Here is a 19,338-nt window from a genome sequence, read left to right as displayed (position 1 = left end):
AGAACACACTCATGTTATATACCACGTATGAGTCTACAAAAACAAGCATGTTTCAGTTAAGTCATTTTTACCTAGTTCAGTGATTTATATTTGCCTATTTCCACTCAGTTATTATGATGGTCCCAAACAATCTGACTCTTCCTATGACAAAGAAGACTCAACTAAGGCTTTTCTTACTCCTCCCCAAAAGTAGATACTCTAGAAGTCCAATTTATAACAAGAATAAAGAAAACCCTCTTCATGTCATTAACCATGACCATGATTTCTAAATTCCTTTGCTTGAATACTTACTTGAAGGGTTGTTGGTGTTGTGTACACTAACCACTGGAACACCTGGCCCTATTTAAAACATATGCAAAAAAAATATTAAGGAACTATTAGTAAGGATTCTAAAATAAGCAGCAAGTTTCATAGTATCTCAGATTTAGAGTTTTAGAGGTCAAGTACTAGAATCTACTAATTTTGCAGATAAGGAAACTGTTAGAGGTAAAGTACTTTACTCAGTCATTAAGTTAAGGGGAGATTTGAACTCAGTGTCCTCTGACTCCAAATCCAGTAGCTTTCCACTTCTGCCTCACTTAACTGATAACTTTCATCCTGAAGTGAATTACAATCAAATTTTTTATTTACTTGAAGCAATATCAAGAGTACTCAATCAACCAGAACATTTCCTCTGTATGTTTCTTCGAGGACACAAAATGACAAGAATATAGGAAAGAAAGTGAGGGGGAAGCATAATATTTGATAGCATTGGTATAAAATTAACTTAGTTTTCTATGTCTTGTATATCTCAATTTCTAGTGCTACACAATTAATATTTTTCAGGCTGTTGACTCCAAGAACCAAGGAAATTATTAATCATTGCGGGGAAACATCTCATCTGTTAACTAGTCTATATTAACATGGGAAGAAAGTCAGAGCCTCATTTTAGAATCATTCTTAGCAACAACATTCAAAGCAAAATAAATATTAAAGGTTAATAACATTGTTAACCAAAAAATTCAGTTGAATGAATTATTTTCCCAAGCACTCTGGGTAGTCAAACTATAGAAAATTATATTCAATCTCTATTGCACCTAGCAAGTTGATTAAATAGACCAAAGAAAAATATTTCTCCCTTTGATATCAACGACAAATGTATGCCCCTCTTCAAGCAATTTAAAGTCCAAGTTAAAAGATAACTTATATAACATACTTACATGCGTTAGCTACCTTTTATGCTAGAGTATTAGGACAAAGACTGTTCTGTTATAATGTCATTGGCAACATTATAATGGTTGGTGTCATTAAGTCTCAATGAAAAAATAATTAGGCGGCTTCCTTGGCACAGCCATTCTTCATTACAAAGTTAATTAGATATACCTAGCTTCTGTTTGAAGTAGGCAGGGTATTATATAATAATCCTCTCTTTCCTAACTATTCTAGCCACTACAAGAATGGATTACAATGCAACAGTTTGAGTGGGTGTTTGGTTGTTCCAGTTTGAGTGGGGTCATAGGGCCTCAGTTCAAACCTGATCCCTGAAGTGATAGAGAAAGGGCAAAGGGAAAAGATAGGGCCTGATCTTTAGGGTAGAAGCTTAAGGTAAGGCTTGGATCCCAGCAAGGAGGAATGTGAGTGGAATCATGGGAACTGACTTGAATAGCAGTATTAGGCTAAGCTTCAGTACTCAGGTCTTCATGATTCTTTATGTCAACCTTCTCCCTGCTCTGCCTGGCTAATTGGCTCTGTTTTTATCTTGGTCACTCTCCACGCAATGTTGTACAAGGGAGAAGAATTCTCTTTCTTCTGTTTATAGGAAGCAGAGTGTCTTCTGAACTTTCCTGAAGGCAGAAAGCTATTCTTCTGGCAAAGTAGTAACCAGTAGTTTTCTTTCTTGCTATCATCATCATCATCATCATCATCATCTTCTTCTTCTTCTTCTTCTTCTTCTTCTTCTTCTTCTTCTTCTTCTTCTTCTTCTTCTTCTTCTTCTTCCTTCTTCTTCGCTAAGAGTTGGAAAGATTGGGTCTTTCATTGAAGTAGGCCCAGCAGGCAAAGGATAGTTATCAATTGTTTCTCTGTTGTCGTTTACTTTTTGTCATAGTCACAAATATACACATGCACATGTAGACATGTGCATATATTCACATATATATTTATGCATGCAAATCTGTATACACTACCAGGTTGCACTGGTGAGCAAGGCAGACAGAACTGTCAATGACCTCATAGCCCACAGAGACTACCTTTCTGTGAATGTATTGGGGGAAACTCATTCCATCTCTTTTCATGTGGTTTGACCTTCCTTAGCAGTTTACTCCCATCTGAGGTATGTCTTACCTTTCCTAGCTACTCAATCATGCTTACTTCACAGTGCCATAGTTTTTTTTTTTTACAATTTTTCCCCCCAAGACCAGTGAAAAGTGGGGAAATGGTTTCCTGCTTCCCACTCACTTACCTCTTCATTTTTTCTGGTTCAAATACTAGGACTAATATCCCAGGGACTGTTCTTTCTTTCTCCCTCAAAACATGAAATTTTATCTCTATTAAATATTTGGCTCCGATAAGCAGAGCCAGGAAAACAATATACACCACAACTAAAGCAATGCAAATTGAAATATAATGCCAAAGTAATCAAACTTGAATGTCATGAAAGGATAAATAATGATTGGCCCCAAAGAAGAGATATAAGAAAATACTTCCCCCATCTTCTTTTTAGAGGTATGTGTGTGTGGGGGGAGGGGTCCAGATATATAGATCACTGTATAAATACCAGTATACTGATTAGAAATGCTGATTTTTTCTATTCTTTTTTTTTATTCTGTTTAAAAAAATTTCTAGAAGGTGAAGAGAGAGACCTGCAGGGGAAAAATCTAAAAGGCAAATATGTAAATGAAGACATCAATAAAAATCTGTTCAAGATTTGTCACTCTTAATATCAAAGCAGCTTTCATGGGAAACAGATCAAAGAGGTCTTGCTCTACTTTATGTCAACTTATGGGAAGGAGAGGAAATTGTGTCATCATCTCTTTATAGGATATACTCTCTGCTTCCCCTTTTAGCTCTTTATACAGGGACTATGAAACAATATTTGGTGAATAGCCATAGCTAAATAGCATGGGGGGACAAAAGAAACTTTTAGTAATATAGCTTCCAAAATGCTGAATCTTATCTTCCATGGATAGGAATAGGTGGGGGATGACCCACCTACCTTCTTTTTTAAAATAGCTAATATTAGCACTTTTCAAACTTTCACATATTGTTATCTGATTTGATCCTCAAGCAGATGATTAAACGGGATCAAAGAGGTTGCCACTTTCCTAGGATTATAAAACTACTAAGTAAATTAAGCAGGATTTAACCTCAGCTCTTTGTGACTCCAAAGCCAGAACTCTGTGGACTAGACTACCTAATTAACTTTTCTCCAAGTGCTGATCAGGTGAACACAGTTCTCACTAGGAAAGGGAAGAACACTATAATGGACTGAACAACAATTCCCCTCTACAGATATTTGTGACTGTCCAACTGACTCGCAGTCTCTTGTTCAGACCTGATTTGCATTGCCTTATTATCACGCTACTTCACTGTCTGATTAAATTGGTCTGTATTTTCTGTTATAAGATGGATTGGTCTCTACCCTGTCACCTCTTCTTTGCTAGCTCAGCAAGGGAAGTTAAACTTGGGCTGTGTCTTTCCTCTCCCAATCTGTGGGAAATGGCTATTCTACCTGTATCCAGATAGTCAGTCTCATTCCAAAATTCATTCTGGAGTTGAAGATCAGGTAGAGAAAACTATTCTATGATGAAGGTTTTGTCATACTATTCAAAATTAGTTGGAAAACTCAGAAACCTTTTCTAGATATAATGACTCAGATCTCAATCCTCAGAGGATCTGAATTTATATTATGAATTATGTTTTAAGTTATATTTTAATTATATAGAAATCATTACTGAACTCAAAATTTCCCATGATAATAATGTGTTTGATAACTTTTAAACTTGTAATACTTTTTTTGTATGGTCATTATTTAATTAAACATTTTTTCTGTAATCCAAGAGTTCCTGGTCACTTCTCTACCTCCCCTCAATGGTATCTTTATTTCTTAGGGACCTACTTCCAGGTACACTAGTGGCCAGTGCCTAAGTCACCAGAAGAGTTCTATCTTCCAAAAGATTTTGTGTATAAGCAAACTTCACAACTATATTGCCATGTCTAGCTATCATAATCGCATCAGGATATATATATTTTCAAAATAACAGCAAAAGTTATAGGAGCTTCCAGAAGATTCCATGTACCAGCACTTGCATATAATTAGCAATCCATCACATTGGGGTTTTAGCACCAAAAAAATACATGAAACTCATACCATCTCTGGGAAATGAAACCATAGCTTGAATAGGACAGGAGTGTTGCACAGAGCTTCCAGCACTACTTAACTGTCCACAATAGCAGCAACATCTGTACAGAATAACAGCAATGTAGAACTACCCAAAATAGTAATAAAATATTATTACCCATTAAAAAGGATCTTGTATGAATTCAATGACTCAAAATTGAATTAAGTTAGGAAGTAGGATTCAATTTCTCTTGTTTACTAGTCTAATGAAATATTTCACTGGTCTTGCTACCTTCTAAAAAAGAATATGCAAATGATTCTATTAATATAACACCTGCAATGCTAATATAAACAAATTTATGTTATCTTCTAAATCTACACATATTTAAAACCCCTATTTTACTGGCAACATGTCCTCTTTCTATCTTTAAATAAAATCCTAAAATGTAATCTGGGTCCCAGATCATCTGTGTGTTAAGAAGTATTACTTAGGCTTTCAGATGTGTAATTAAGAATTTATGAGTACATATGTATCTATCTATATCAATATCTATATCAATAGATATTAACCAAATAAAATAAATGAAACAACTTTAATCAGAAACCATTTTCTCTTACCTTTACAATGTAATAAAAAATGTTGATTCGTAGGACTAAACTTCGCACTGAAATATGTGCACTGATCTTTCATAAAACTGCATGAAAGACATTGACGATTCAATAATCCATCAGTGGATGCACTGGGGGTGATGGGGGTGGGGATGGAAAGGTTAGAAATGTTAATATTCTGTGCAAGGAAGCATGTGGCAATCTTCATCAACATTAATGGATATTTTAATATGGCGTAGAGTTTTTAAAATGTCAAGATCAGTTTCCATTATCAATGGCAGTATAACGTTTGCCCTCTCTCTGTATGCACAGTTAACCAAAAGCTTTATGTATATTAAAAGGCAACTAAAAGGTATGAGACTGATTTCACAAGCTATAAGCAAAAACCAGTTTCATTGCTTAATATCCATATTTTACATTCTGACATTGGGAATAATATTTTCAAGGTAGGTACTTAATTTTGTCCCTAAAAATATGTTTATTGAGATCTGATATCAAAGTTTTATTTATACCTAGAGCAATTCAGTTAGAGGTCTAGGATGGCAGCACAAAGGTCAATATGGGGTTGGAAAGGAGAAGAGAGGCATGGTCATATATTGTACAATCCCGTGGCCAGGAGAAAGCAGCATGCCTCTAGAGCATGTGTTCTTAACCTAGATTAAAGAATTCCTTCATTTTCTAGGATCCATAAACTTGGAAGGAGAAAATATACATCTTAATTTTGAATAACCTCTAACAAAAGTCTAACATTTCTTTCAAGTATGAATGTAGATAATAAACCATTGTAATATTATTAGCAAGTGTCTTTGCCACTAATAAAAGTTACAGATATTTTCATATCAACTAACAGTTGGCAAGTTCTCAAAATATCATTTACACTCATCACTACTTTGAAATTACTGTATTTGAAATCAGCCACTAGATACATCACAATATAACAAACTTGTTTGAATATTAAAAATAGAATTTCAATATAATTGGTTTCTTTTTTCAATCCTATGTATTTAATGGATTTAAAAACATTATTCTGAGAAGGGACTCATAGGTATAAGCAGGCTGCCAAAGGGATCTACGAATCAAAAAATCTGGGATTCTTCCTCCAGGATATCTCATATTAAAACTACACCCTGTGGCACCGTATAACTGAAGAAAGACTTGGGGAGGAATCCTTGAGGATGACATGTAGGAGTGATACACCTCTCCCCTCCCCATGCTAAAACCAGAGACAAAGCTCTATTTCCATCATGCTAATTCCAGATGATTCCCCTTGTAGTTGCAGAGTCCTTGATGTTTTGGCAAAACACTTTCACTTCTCTTTTCCTATCCCATCCCCACAGCATTCTTGTGTACATATTAATCCCCCAACTGATAGCTGGAAAAGCTGAGGTTCAGAGAGTTTAAGTGACAATGCTTAAGGTCTTCTTTTATATGTATAGTTGCCTATGACTTAAATAACAGTAAAGGATCAATCCTTTGTTACTGATATAAGGAGTGGTGTGAAAAATATAGAGCAGTGAAGGATCTAAAATTACTGTTTTTCAGCTTAAAATTACTCACCGAAGGAGAGTGTACTAGCTATTTCCTTCAAAAAAATTATACTTTGTTAATATGTTTGCATGTCTGATAAATATGTGATGTTTTCTAGATATTGAAGACAATAATAATAATAGGGATAGTGATGAGGACAATGAAGGGTGTTGATTACGATGATGCTGATGATGACATCCGTAAAAACAAAAGTTCATTTTAAAGGGTGCAAAATGTTTTCCTCACTACAATCTTGTAAGATAATTAAAGGACTTTCATACTTTTCATACTAACTCACAGGGCTATTATGAGGCTCAAGTGAGATATATGTAAAGTACTTCAAATATTTTGTAATGCTATCTGAATGTCAGTTGTTATCTTCATCATTGTTCTGATCATATCTATTTTACTGATAAGAAAACTGAGGCTCTAAGACATAAAGTGGACAGCCTATAATCACATAGCTAGCAAATACCTGATACAAAATTTGAACAGAGATTTCCTGATTCCAAGTCCACCATGATGTGATTAATACATTTGTGAAGGTAAGGGCAAATCCTAAATAACATTTCACCCATGAATAATTGCAGGCTGATTTGTTTGTCTGTTTTGTCCTTTGTATATCCTGATTCTGCTTCCACTGCTACATACCTCACACACTCTTCAGAATTGCAGTTATTATAATTACTCATGTAAAATAAGATTACATTTGAAAACAGAAAATTTAGGAGGCAAAGGTTGCATAATCTGGCAGTCTATATCCTCCAAGAATGTCTAATGTGATAGCAAATGATGATTTTTATGGCCAGAGCAAGACATTGATTGAGTTTTGTGGGTCAAACACTAATATTATCTTATAGTCAAGCCAGATGGAACTTGATGAGCTATTTCAAGGAAAATTTATTAATGCTACATTCTTTTTTGAATCACACAACATGCTATATTTGAGGAGGACATATAAACCCATGCTGTGCTACCCCAATTGCAATGAAAGGTGTCACACACACACACACACACACACACACACACACTTGTCTAAGGAATGATTAGGATTCAAATCACTTTTAGATGAATAAAGAAAAGCTTAGCTGAGACGAACCATTCTATTTGGCTGACTGTGGCCAAAAGTAATCTTCTAAAACCCTTATTTTCCTCTTACTAATGGTTTTGTAGAATTAAAGAAATTAAATGATCATGTAGTTCAATATCTCTAAGATATTGCTCATAGACATTGATTTTTTATGATATATGCTTGAGAAAAATCAAGTCAGATCTCTAAATAGAAAAAAAAAATGAGCTATGATTTTAATTATTACTCCTGAAAAGAAATCAGACACAATATCTCTAGATGACGCCTATTCTAGAAATGATTAGAACTGAGTGAACATCTTTCATTCTGGGAGGAACAAGAAGAAAAGTAAGAAAGAAAAATCACATCTTGGCTTGATGATAAAAAAGAAGCATTTTGCTTCAAGGGGAAGTAAATTTTTACAGAAATAAAGGGAAAAGCTTTTTTTCCCTTAAAAATGTTATTTTGCTCTCAAATTAGAACCAAGTATTTCTCCCAGAATCAATGGTGACAAAGCTTTAAAAAAAGTGATGAATTTCCACTGGAAATGTGTCATGGCAGTTTTGACATTTTAAAAATGTATCTGTGAAAATGTAAATTGGAAAGAATATATATATATATCCATATGTATATACACATGTGTGTATGTACACACACACACACACACACACACACACACAAAAGGATTGGTGAAGAATTATGCAGACAAAAAAATAGATGATTCTTATTTCTAATTCCAGGGGAAGTTTCCTGAATGAAGAGGGGAATTTCCATGTATATAATGTCATTATCTGAACTTTTAATTGATTCAGCTCTGCATTTATGATGTGCTCTACTCCTACACCACTGATAATGTGTTCTATAAATAGAGGAAAAGATGCATGGTCATTCAGAACACACAATATGATCACATTGTGAAAAGTACCTATGAGACCATGAGGTTATTGGTAATCAAAGTCCAAGAATTCTATGATAGCATACTAAATTATAGACATGGTTGACATTTTTAAAAGGGAGGTCATCGTCTAAAAAAATATAGCTCATATACAAACTTCTGTAAAACAAAAACATCATCAAAAGGGACAAAGCATGAGAATATGGCACAGTGGAAAGGATACTGAATTTGGAACAACGTATTCAAACCTTGGATCTGCCACTCACTACTTATATGTCCTCAGTTTTATATGAAATATGGAAGGAGTTGAAGTCGACTTCTAAGATCCATATGTTTTGGCAAAACATAGCTCACTTACTTCTATACCTTTGTATCTAGTGGGTAGCTGGAGGAGAGAGGAATTGCTGCTCTTGATTTGCTAGTAGGTGTGAATTGAGTGCTTTAGACAGAAATGGGGAATGGGATGTCAAATAACAGGCAGCTAGGTTGTGCAGTGAATAGAGTGCTGGGCCCAGAGTCAGGAAGACTCATCTTCCTGAGTTCAAATCTGGCCTCAGATACTTACTAGCTGTGTGACCCTGGGCAAGTCACTTAACCCTTTTTGCCTCATTTTCCTCATCTGTAAAATGAGCTGGAGAAGGAAATGGCAAATTACTCTAGTATCTTTGCCAAGAAAACCCCAAATTGGGTCATAAAGAGTCAGATATGACTCATAAATGACTAAACAACAACAACACACAAAATGTGAGAGGAGATAGCTGAAAAATGTATACTAATATAAGCAACTAGAAGCCTGGCAGAAGGGATGAATGGAAGAAAGAGAAGAAAGAATAGGAGAGAGAAAACAGAGAATGAATGGTCAAGGAGGAGAGATGTCTCCAAGTAGACATGGCGTAGGGGAAAGAGAAAAAAAGATAAAAAGCATTGGGGATTGAAAGAGCCCAAGAAGGAGAACAAAGTGACCAGACTGCAAAGCCTTGGTGACTCTGAGGTTGTGCCAGGGAATTCCAAACTAAAGATAAATGAATGAATAAAGCATTTATTAAACATTTACTTTGTGAAAAAAATGCTGTAAAAAATAAGTGAAACAATTTTTGCTTTCAAGAATGATGTCAAGAATTAACCATATCATCCTGATTTCACAAGGTAAGTAGGGATTATCCATGCATTCTTTTTTTTTTTAATGGTGATTATTTTACAAAGCTATGGGAGTCTTTCATTATGTACTGCTTACCTATGCAGTTGCCTTCCTCTTGGAGAAGTCTCTGTGCTCAAAAAATAACTGTCCAAAAATGTGAAGAAATACCAAGTTAGAGAAGTATCTAGTTTTATCAACATTATCACTGAATTTTCACTTAATTTCCAAAATATGCAAATAGCATTTTGCTATTTTCAATGAAACAAAGAAATTTAAGTATAATAATTCTACTATTAATACTACTAATATATTATCTATAATAATAAAAATAATATACTTTAAAAAATAAAAAGCAGTTTTGGATGCCTTTCCAAAATCTTTCATTTTTATTTCAGGAGAGTAACATGGAAAAATAAAAAGAACCACTTTAGGACTGTAGCCATACAGTATTTACTGAGGTGTAGTAAGTAAAATGCTGATTACAAGTAAACACACTCCATTTGACAAACCTGATTTCGAACTTGGTTAAAGAATAAAAACAATGCTCACATCTTTTGAGTACTTTCATCATATGCCAAGATTTTTATGACTTCCCAGTTTCCTGATGTCAGATGCCGCACACTGATTTGCTCACTTTTAGGCTGCAAAGAAATGGAAAATATTGATTTTCATTTTATTTAAACAGCTTCGATTTGGATGTGAAGTATATTTCAAATTTAGAACAGCTTATATTTGGAACATGGTGCTGTTCTAAAGAACTGCCTGCATATGTCACTTTTAGTTCTTTAATCACAGATTCATAGAATGTTAGAGCTAGAAGGAGCATAGAGATCATTGTGTTCAATGCCTTCACTTTTCGCATGAGAAAACTGAGGCTCAGAGAAGTCAATGCTTGCTTGCCATTTAACTTTTTGTTTAAAAAAATCTTAACTTAAAGACAATAAATATGGAGTAAAAGAAAGAGAATTGGATGTGAAATTACAAATCTCTATTAGGTACAGCTTGCTTTTCTTTTTCATAAAGAATTATTTCAAGGTATCATTTAGTTAAGCAAATTTAAGTCCAAAACTACTTTCATATAAACACATACATATGCACACAAACATGCTGAAAAATCCTATTTTCATCTTCCATTTAGACATCTAATCACCTATAGGCTACAGGCAAAGCAGTCAGTTATAGTCTATTTAAACACAAGCATGTTTGACAGGAAATGGGATATAGGCTCCTCTGCTCTAGGTGGATTGTGACTAGTCAATTTAACTAAAATCAGTGACTGGAATGTTTGTGGAACCAGTCAGCAATTAGAACATAGATACCTAGACTATATATCCTTGCTCCTTAATTCACTCATGTATGCATATGTGTGTATGTATACATGTATGGAGATATATATATATATATATATGTATGTATATATATGTATAGTTTTAGATTAGTCATACCTTGAAATTCCTCTTAATCTTGAATTAAGTGAGAATGATTCTATACTTACCACATTCTATCTCACTTACTTGAAAGAAATCTTTCTTTTACAGGAATATCATGTTTGTGTTAAAGTGCTATTTTGAATTTGCCTACATAGATGCTTATCTCAAGAAATATAACAATTAGAAAAATAAATTAAAATAACTTTAGTGTCTAGATCCAAAATACTTTAAACTGGGGATATCTGCAGCACAAATACCTAGTGAGTACTGAGAAAGGTTATAAGAGAATCAGCTGGAACTCTGACAGAGTTTGGGACACAATCCTGGAAAGTACTAACAATGGCTGATGAGAAGAATCCTGAACTTTTGAGATAAGCATTTGAAAAACCTAACTAAGAAGCAAATAGAAGAGTACTAAAGGCAGATAAGCAGGCAGACATCGTCACTGGGAGGTAATGAAGTACAAATGAAGGGTTCCAAGAAGACTTTGGCAGGGGTGTGGAACACAGAAGCAAGTCATCAATTTCTTAAATATCTATTTGCCAGGCACTATACTAAGTATCTGGATTACAAGAGGTAAAAGACTGTACCTGCCCTCAAGGAGCTTACAGTGAAATGGGGAAAACAAGCAACCAAGTATGTACAAACAAGCTCTATACAGAAAAATCAGTAAGTGATTAAAAGAAGGGAGTGAATGAAATTAAGAGGGGTTGGGAAAGGCTTCCAATAGAAGATTGGACTTCAGTTGGGACTTAAAGGAATCCAGAGAAAGCAATAGGTGGAGATAAGGAGGGACAGGATTCCAGGCATGTAGAATGGATGGAGATAATGCCTTGAGATGAGAACTGAAAGATGTAGTACTTTCTATGTGAAATAGCAAGGTTGATGTTGCTGAATCAAAGAGTATCTGGGTAAAGTAGGTTTAAGAAGACTGGAAAGGTATTGGGGGTTGGGTTATGAAGGGTTCTGCATGCCAAACAGAGAATTTTATATTTTATTCTGGAGACAATAGGGAGCCACTGACTTTTATTGAGTGTGGTGGTGGTGGTGGGGTGATATGGTGAGACCCCTGCTTTAGGAAAATTACTTTGGTGCTTGAATGGGGAAGGGGCTGGGTGGGGGGAGGCAGAGTGTGCATTGGAGTGGGAAGAGACTTGAAGCAGGCAGCCTCAACAGCAGGCTATTACAATAAGCCATGTGTGAGATGATGAGAGCCTGCACCAGAATGATTGCAGTGTTAGAGGAGAGAAAGGGGCATATTGGAGAGATGAATCAAATTATAAAATTCAGAGGCCTTGGCCACATGAATTTTTTTTTTTCCTGGAGGGGTGTGGTTAAAGAAGAAGATACAGATAATGTGGCTACAGAAGTAGGGCAAGATCCAGGTCACTATACCGTGTAGAACTGGCAATAAAAATGATCCAGCCATAATGGTTGCCATTCACTACTGAAAGTCTGCAAGGTCCAGATCCCAGAGAGAGTAGACTAATGTGTAGCATACAAAGGAAAGGACTTAGATAACAAGTGGACTAGACAGAGCCCCAAATACTAGGACTAGAATACAATATGGGGATCTTGGTAACAAGGGAAAAGGCAAATACCTAATGACTTGAAAGCTCACAAGTTCAAATTAGTAGGCAGGAAAGGCTGAGCCACACAAGTTCCATATCCACAAGTCATTTTTTTTTCACTGTCTTGATCCCTGAACTTCAGAATTAAGCTCATAGTGAACTTAAGTAGTATTAAGTCTAGGCAAAGGACATGATAAGGCAGAATTCCAGGCTGATTATTACAGTGTTTTCTCATGGAAAATGAAGGGAAAATGAAACAATTATCAGTTCAATTAAACAAACACTTATTACATGCTTACTGTATTTAAAGCACTGTAGTAGGAGATTGATAAGATACTAAGTTTAGACAGAAAAAAGTCCTTCTCTTGATGGAATTTTATAGACTACTGTAGAAATCCACACACATCTGCATGGGTACTTCTAGCAGCAAAACTTCAAATAAAGGTGAAAAATTCAAGGGAGAAAAAGAAAATAAATAATAGTCCCCAAACAAAATCCTCAGATGCAGAATAAGTCAATCTCAACAGGTGTGTCTATTTGAAAACACAGCAACTTCTGAATAATCCGGGCAAATTAAAATTTTCTCTTTCACTTTGTATAATGACAAATAACACACTGAAACAAATTTTGTCTGATATCTATTCCCCATATCGACATTCCCCTTACTATTCAACTCAATTTAGTTCAACAAAAATTTCTCAAATGCCTACTATGTTCCAAGCATTGGGCCAGATATTAGGGATACACAGATGAAAGGAAAATAGCCCCTTCCCACAAAGAACTTAAAGTTTTCCCTGTATCTGTCATATACCTTAGAGCTGTTGCCATCTTCTTGCTGAGAAGAGAATCAAGTCTAGGCATACACAAGCACATTAGGTGTGCCGAATGAGCATACAGTTTTAAAGCTGTATTTATGGTATCAAGTGCTTCTAAGTGAATGAACAAATACATAACAACTCTTCAGGTTTGGTTTGATTATAGAAGAATCCAAGGAGACTATAAATGATTGATATGAACTCTAGGCCTTAGGAAACACAATTGGTTTAATTTGGATCCATGGTATCCATATTCATGAAAGAAGTATGCCCTGTTTAGAGAGAGGAGGGAAACAAAATCACAATCTTTTGGTTTAGAGTGACATTCTTCCTCAAGCTCTTAGCTTTAACTTCAAGTCTTAGTTTTTTTCCTTGAAGTCTAGCACTTCATGGGTCAACAAGGAAGAGAGCATTTTTAAGGGAAAATGAAGCATACTTGTAGTCACTCAGTCTTTATGCTTCTATGAATCAGTATACTCCTGCCATTTCTGTTTTCTATATCACTTCATAGAATCATGGAATCATAGATCAGGAGAAGGAAGTGATTTCCAAGGTCATCTAGTCCAACTTCTTTATTTTACATTTGAGGAAAGTTGGGTCTGGGCAGTTTAAGTGACTTGCCCAAGGTCAGACAGACATCAGAGGTACAATTTGAACACAGGATTTCTGCCTCCAACACTAGAATTCTTAACCCTGAATAACAGTTATGTATTTAATTCACTGGGAATGAAATCTACCCAACAAATATTTATTGCACCTTTACCAGCTGGCCTATGAGTTATGGCAGAGATGGAAGTCTAATCTCAATGAGTTTAAATACCATTACCCTGAAAATTTGTTAGGCCAAAAGACTTGGCCTTTTAATAGGTGATCATTCCTTCTTTCTGCCTTTTCCAAGGAAATTAAGAAAATTATTTTAAGGTTCTAGGACATACACAGTATTTTATACTATATTACAGTAAACTCTCTTGTTATTGAATAATGAAACAAATCCTTATGATGTTATTAACAAACTGCTTTGCACGCATTTTAAAATAGAAATCTTTAAATATTAGAACATATCAATTCATCTTTTTAATGTTTATTAAGCTACTGTCAAATTTTGACAGTGGGAAATATTAAAATATATAAGATAATGGAAAGATTTTGAGGACCTTGATTAAAACCCTGTATCTATTTCTTACATCCTATAATGCCTTTCAAAATTTATTTGATCTACTGAGCTTCGATTCTTCATCTGTGAAATGAGTCAAGTGCACCTGGACAAATTCCCTTCCAGTTTTAAATTACATAAACACATGACCATGTTTCAGTGGCAATCAAATACCATTTTCTAATACATTTTCATGTATTATAAAACATTTTTATATTATTTCAAAAATTGTTTCAGGATCTGAGCCACATATTCTGTATCCGTTGTTAGGTGTTTAGGTGTCAACTGTTGTTTTCCCTTTGATATTACTCAAGAAAGTTATTTGTTAGCTCTGTATCCATAGTTAGGATTTTTTTTCATAATCTAATTAATTTTTATCACCAAGGGGAAAAATGGTGTGAGATGACTGCTATTATAAAGAGTATTGGCCCTGTTGTCATACGATTTATCTTTAAATGCTACCATTGATGTTTAATACTTTTGTTACCCTAGGCAAATAACTTAACCTATTGGAGCTTCAGTGTCCTCATCTAGGACATGAGGAGGAAAGATGAAATTTCTTATGAGGTGCTTTTACAGCTATAGATCACATGATGCTTTCTGCTAGGACCTAGCTGACAAAAGTGACTTCATGTTTAACCACTTATTGACCCACCTATGTATGTCCTGGGAAATTCCTATGTATTCAGTAACTAGTTTATTCATCTTCATTCAGTTAAGGGATGCAAGGCTCTCCAGATCACATTTAGCAAACTTCATCTAACCTAGGTATTCAAGGTTAAAAAACCCAAAACTTCTTAATCCCAATAACCTTGTGACTGATAAAGGTAGAGACTGAACCATCCTGTTGATTGACTGCACTTAAGGTGCCCTTCTTCCTTGGTCCCTGTAAATCTGCCCAGCAACAACCATCAGATATAAGAGTATCTGTGGTTGTGTGTGGTTTCTCCTTTGTTTTCGAAGGGGACCATGATATCAGGGAGATAATGACATGACTTGCAATTGACTTTGATTTGAGTGAGGGAGGGCTATGCAAAGTCATCAGCCTTACTTTCTCCTCCAGAGCAATGGCATCTGTGGTACTGAAGGTCTGGGGAACCCAATACTTGCATGACTGGTGAGTCTTTGAGCACTTGTATTCCTCCTTGGCACCTCATCCAGAATTTCCTCACATTATATACTTATCTTTTAACTGTTCATTGACTTAAAATTATCTTAATATTTAAATTTTATATTAAAAGACTAAAGTTACTAAGAAATGGCAGGCACCCTATTTTAGTGTATATTTTTTCATATTAGGTGATCTCTCTTCTCAGGTAATATATTAAGATACATAGAGACACTTTCATCATTTCCATCCTTATTGGGTTGAAGAAGTGATAAAATTGAGAATGAGGGGTATTGATACTGTATTTTCTGCAAGATTGATAATGTATAATGGCATCTGAAAGCATGCAAAATGAAATCATCACTTCAAATCAGTTGAATTTAGTTTTGAATAAAGAACTTTCTACTGATGAATAAACTAATTTACCAGCATGTAATTTTTAAAAAAATTAATGGAATTTTGGGAGCTGGCAAGCCCACTACATTCTGTCACAAGTCTGAGCTACTTAATCTGATTAAGTCTATATTCTTTCAAAATGTAAGGGGTAAAAAAGTCATGAAGTGCCCAATTTTTAAAGGCTTCCTTGTGGAATCGAGACCTGCATGGATGCCAACTGGTCAGACTTCTGAAGAGAATTGAATTCTTGGGAGTCAGTGATACACACTAGAAATGCAGGCTTATTGAAAATATCTGAAGTGATCAAATGCTTAATGTGCAGTGGTTAATATACTTTTTAGGTCTGTGTTTGCTTTAGAAATTGCCAACAATGAAATTAATGCTGCATGCCAAGCGTAGCACACAGACACATTTTCTCTCCTTTATGGCAAGTCTTATATCATCGTGAGTGCCATTTCCTAATAAGCATTGGTCAGTGGTTATGGAAAGAAGTTTCTCTCATTTCCTTTTATTAAGTTAATAAGACTTATGAGGAATCCATATAACTTCTCCATGTAGTAGATACCCAGCCTACAGATATAGCAGTCCATGAGATCTCTTCAAAATAATACCTTGTAGGTCAATATCTCCTAATACTTAAATATTTTCCTCTATGTAGAGAATATAATCACATTTTTTCTTTTACATATGGATGTGGCGAATATGACCATTTTCTCTTCTACAGAGTTAATTCTTAATTATTCAGAAACTCCTCATAGTATTTGAGAAACACCTGATACTCTTTTCCTTGAAGTGTCTATGTTTAGGGCTTTTCATTTTTCGTCCTTTTCACATTTCATCCTTTTTAAAGAACATAAAGGAAAAAGAGAAGGGGAAGATCGCCAAAGTAATCAGCTTCATCACATTAGCAGTTTTAGGGAAGGAGGCTGAAACTGTGAACTCAAATGAAGTGTATGGCTAAATGTGGATTATGTTTACCTGGTTACTCTTCTTTTTCCCATTAACAAAGGGGAGGAATGCACACCCAGCTAATCTCACAGATACATCACTGCAATCTTCTCACTTTGTAGTGAACTAGTATTTTTAATCTGGATAAACCAAAAGACCTTCCTCTGAGATGAAGCCCTATGATAATTCCAAGTCAGAACAAGAATAAAGGACTACAGCATTTGCAATAAGAGGCCATTCTTACTACCCTTTCAGAACTAATGAACTATTCCATGTGATATTAGTTCTTTCTAAGACAGTTATTGAGCTGTCTGCTTTAAATGTAATGTTGATAAAGTTCATTGACATAAGGTATTGGGTAACCTGAAGACTTTCCATCCTTTATGTGGAAAGGCTTTTTGTAAAATAACATAGTGTTCTCAATCCACAAATATGAAAATCGCATGTATTGTTAGATACCATCATTTGTAGAATTTATATTCCTTCTTCAGGAAATTTCATGGATATTTAGGTAGCATACAGTTTTCTCATATACATTCATACATTTTGTGGCTATCTGTGAATGGCCTATAACCTGGACTTTCTGGATTAGTTTAGACTTCATACAATTCTCTGAATACAACAGATATAACTAAGAACCATAAAAGAATTCAAGGTTCTGCCATGAAAGGAAGAATAAATCATTGGTATTATTTAATTTCTCTCTGCTGGGTCTGCACATGACCTACATAGAGACAGGGAATGGACCTGTGATTTCAATGGCAAAATGAAGTTGTGGGTGAGAAAACTCCTTTGGTGAAAGTAGATTAGCACCTGCTCTACAATTTATAGTCTTAGAGAGTTGCCTAGATCCAAATGCTGAGAGGTAAAGTGTCTTTTCCTAAGATGTGTAGCTAGTATGTGTCAGAAGAGGATTTGAAACCAGCTATTACTGTTTTTGAGACTAGACCACTCACTAAGTCATGAGGACTCTCCAACAGGCATACACAAATTAAAAAGTTGAGGTCCATTTACTACAAAGAATTTTCTCCTTTGCTAGAAATGAGAAAGGAAAATACCCTTGAGGCCAATGGAAAGAAATATCTGACAATTTCTTTAAACCCACTGGTGTATCTTTCAATCTGTTGCAAAGCTACTTCCTTTCACTATTGTAACAACAATGCTGCTTGATGCTATTGTGGCTATGTAAGACCAATAACACCAGCACATGGGAGGGCTGATAGTGCAGGTCCTTTGATCTGCTTCTCTAAGGAAAACAATTTTAAGGCGTTAACAATCTCACTTTAATCAAATATATATATATACATATATATATGTATGTATGTATGTGTATATACATATATACATACATACATACATATACACATATATATATTTCACTTAGTTTAGGGGGAAAAGCCAGCACCCTGAATTTCAGAGCAAATACAAACAGAAATTGCAAACAGAGACAATATAAGCAGAGCAGACACAAACAGTTATCAACAGACAGGCCTCTAGCTGTCTGACCAAAGAATTGCATTGTTACCAGAGAGAGAGGTACTAACATCTGGGTTTTCAAAGCAAGGGGCCTCCAGCGGCTACCTAGAGTCTTGTCTGGTCAAATCACACAACGCTCTTCCAGTGAGTGAGAGCTCCTAACAAAACATGAACCTCTGAGTTTAAATACCCTGTTCAGGGTCAAAGGGCATCACAACCATGTGACTCAAATCTATATGAACTAGGCTTTCTTGTTTCTTAAGCAGGTCACCAAAGACTCCCAATTTAATCAAAGAAACAAAGGCCAGACTCATCAAAGGCAATTGTTTACCTCAGTGCTCCAAAAGAGAAAACAGTAAAAAAAACACCCACCTTAATTACCATTATAACTATATTTACTTGTGCTATAGTTTTTTCCTTCATCTTCCTTTCCCTGAGGTCATACTAAGACTTTTTTCCTTGCAACCAACCAATATAATTATATACCAAGAAGTTTCTTTATATATTTTATTCTCTTGTTATAGAAGTAAAATAGTTTCTTTTTTATTTATAGACTTCATGCTCATCAAAGAGATGGATTGCCTTTGATCCCTTCACAAATGACATGTAGATAGAGTATCTATTATGTGTTCTATACTTTGCAATACTTTGAAGATGGGGGAGAACATGTGAAATATAAGACATTCTCACAGCCAGCCAGGACAAAAATCATTGGGATATCAAAATACACACATGTATGTTAAATAAGTAGGAATGTGTGATCTGATTGTTAAAATTTTAGTATGAATATTTAAACCCCAGAAATCAGCAAATGCTTCCAATGATGGCTTGATTTATTACTTTTATGGTTATCTAGACTTAAAATTGTTAATAATGCAGATTAAA

The 19,338-nt window shown here is 35.0% G+C and overlaps 1 protein-coding gene across 1 annotated transcript in view; it reads right to left on the bottom strand.

The window, feature by feature from the left end:
• DPP10 (dipeptidyl peptidase like 10) overlaps window positions 1–19,338 on the bottom strand; it is a 97,298-nt gene that overhangs the window by 46,726 nt on the left and 31,234 nt on the right. Inside the window, exons 7-10 of the mRNA XM_036745895.1 lie at window positions 10,106–10,197; window positions 9,653–9,700; window positions 4,937–5,058; window positions 292–339 (exon numbers count right to left, since the gene is read on the bottom strand). Of these exons, the coding sequence (XP_036601790.1) occupies window positions 292–339; window positions 4,937–5,058; window positions 9,653–9,700; window positions 10,106–10,197 (310 nt within the window). The remainder of the gene's footprint in view (window positions 1–291; window positions 340–4,936; window positions 5,059–9,652; window positions 9,701–10,105; window positions 10,198–19,338) is intronic.

This window comes from Trichosurus vulpecula, chromosome 2 (genome assembly GCF_011100635.1).
Source record: "Trichosurus vulpecula isolate mTriVul1 chromosome 2, mTriVul1.pri, whole genome shotgun sequence".
In the NCBI taxonomy this organism is placed as follows: domain Eukaryota; kingdom Metazoa; phylum Chordata; class Mammalia; order Diprotodontia; family Phalangeridae; genus Trichosurus; species Trichosurus vulpecula.
The sequence above is the reverse complement of the archived record's forward strand: the minus strand, read 5'-3'. Positions and strand labels throughout refer to the sequence as shown.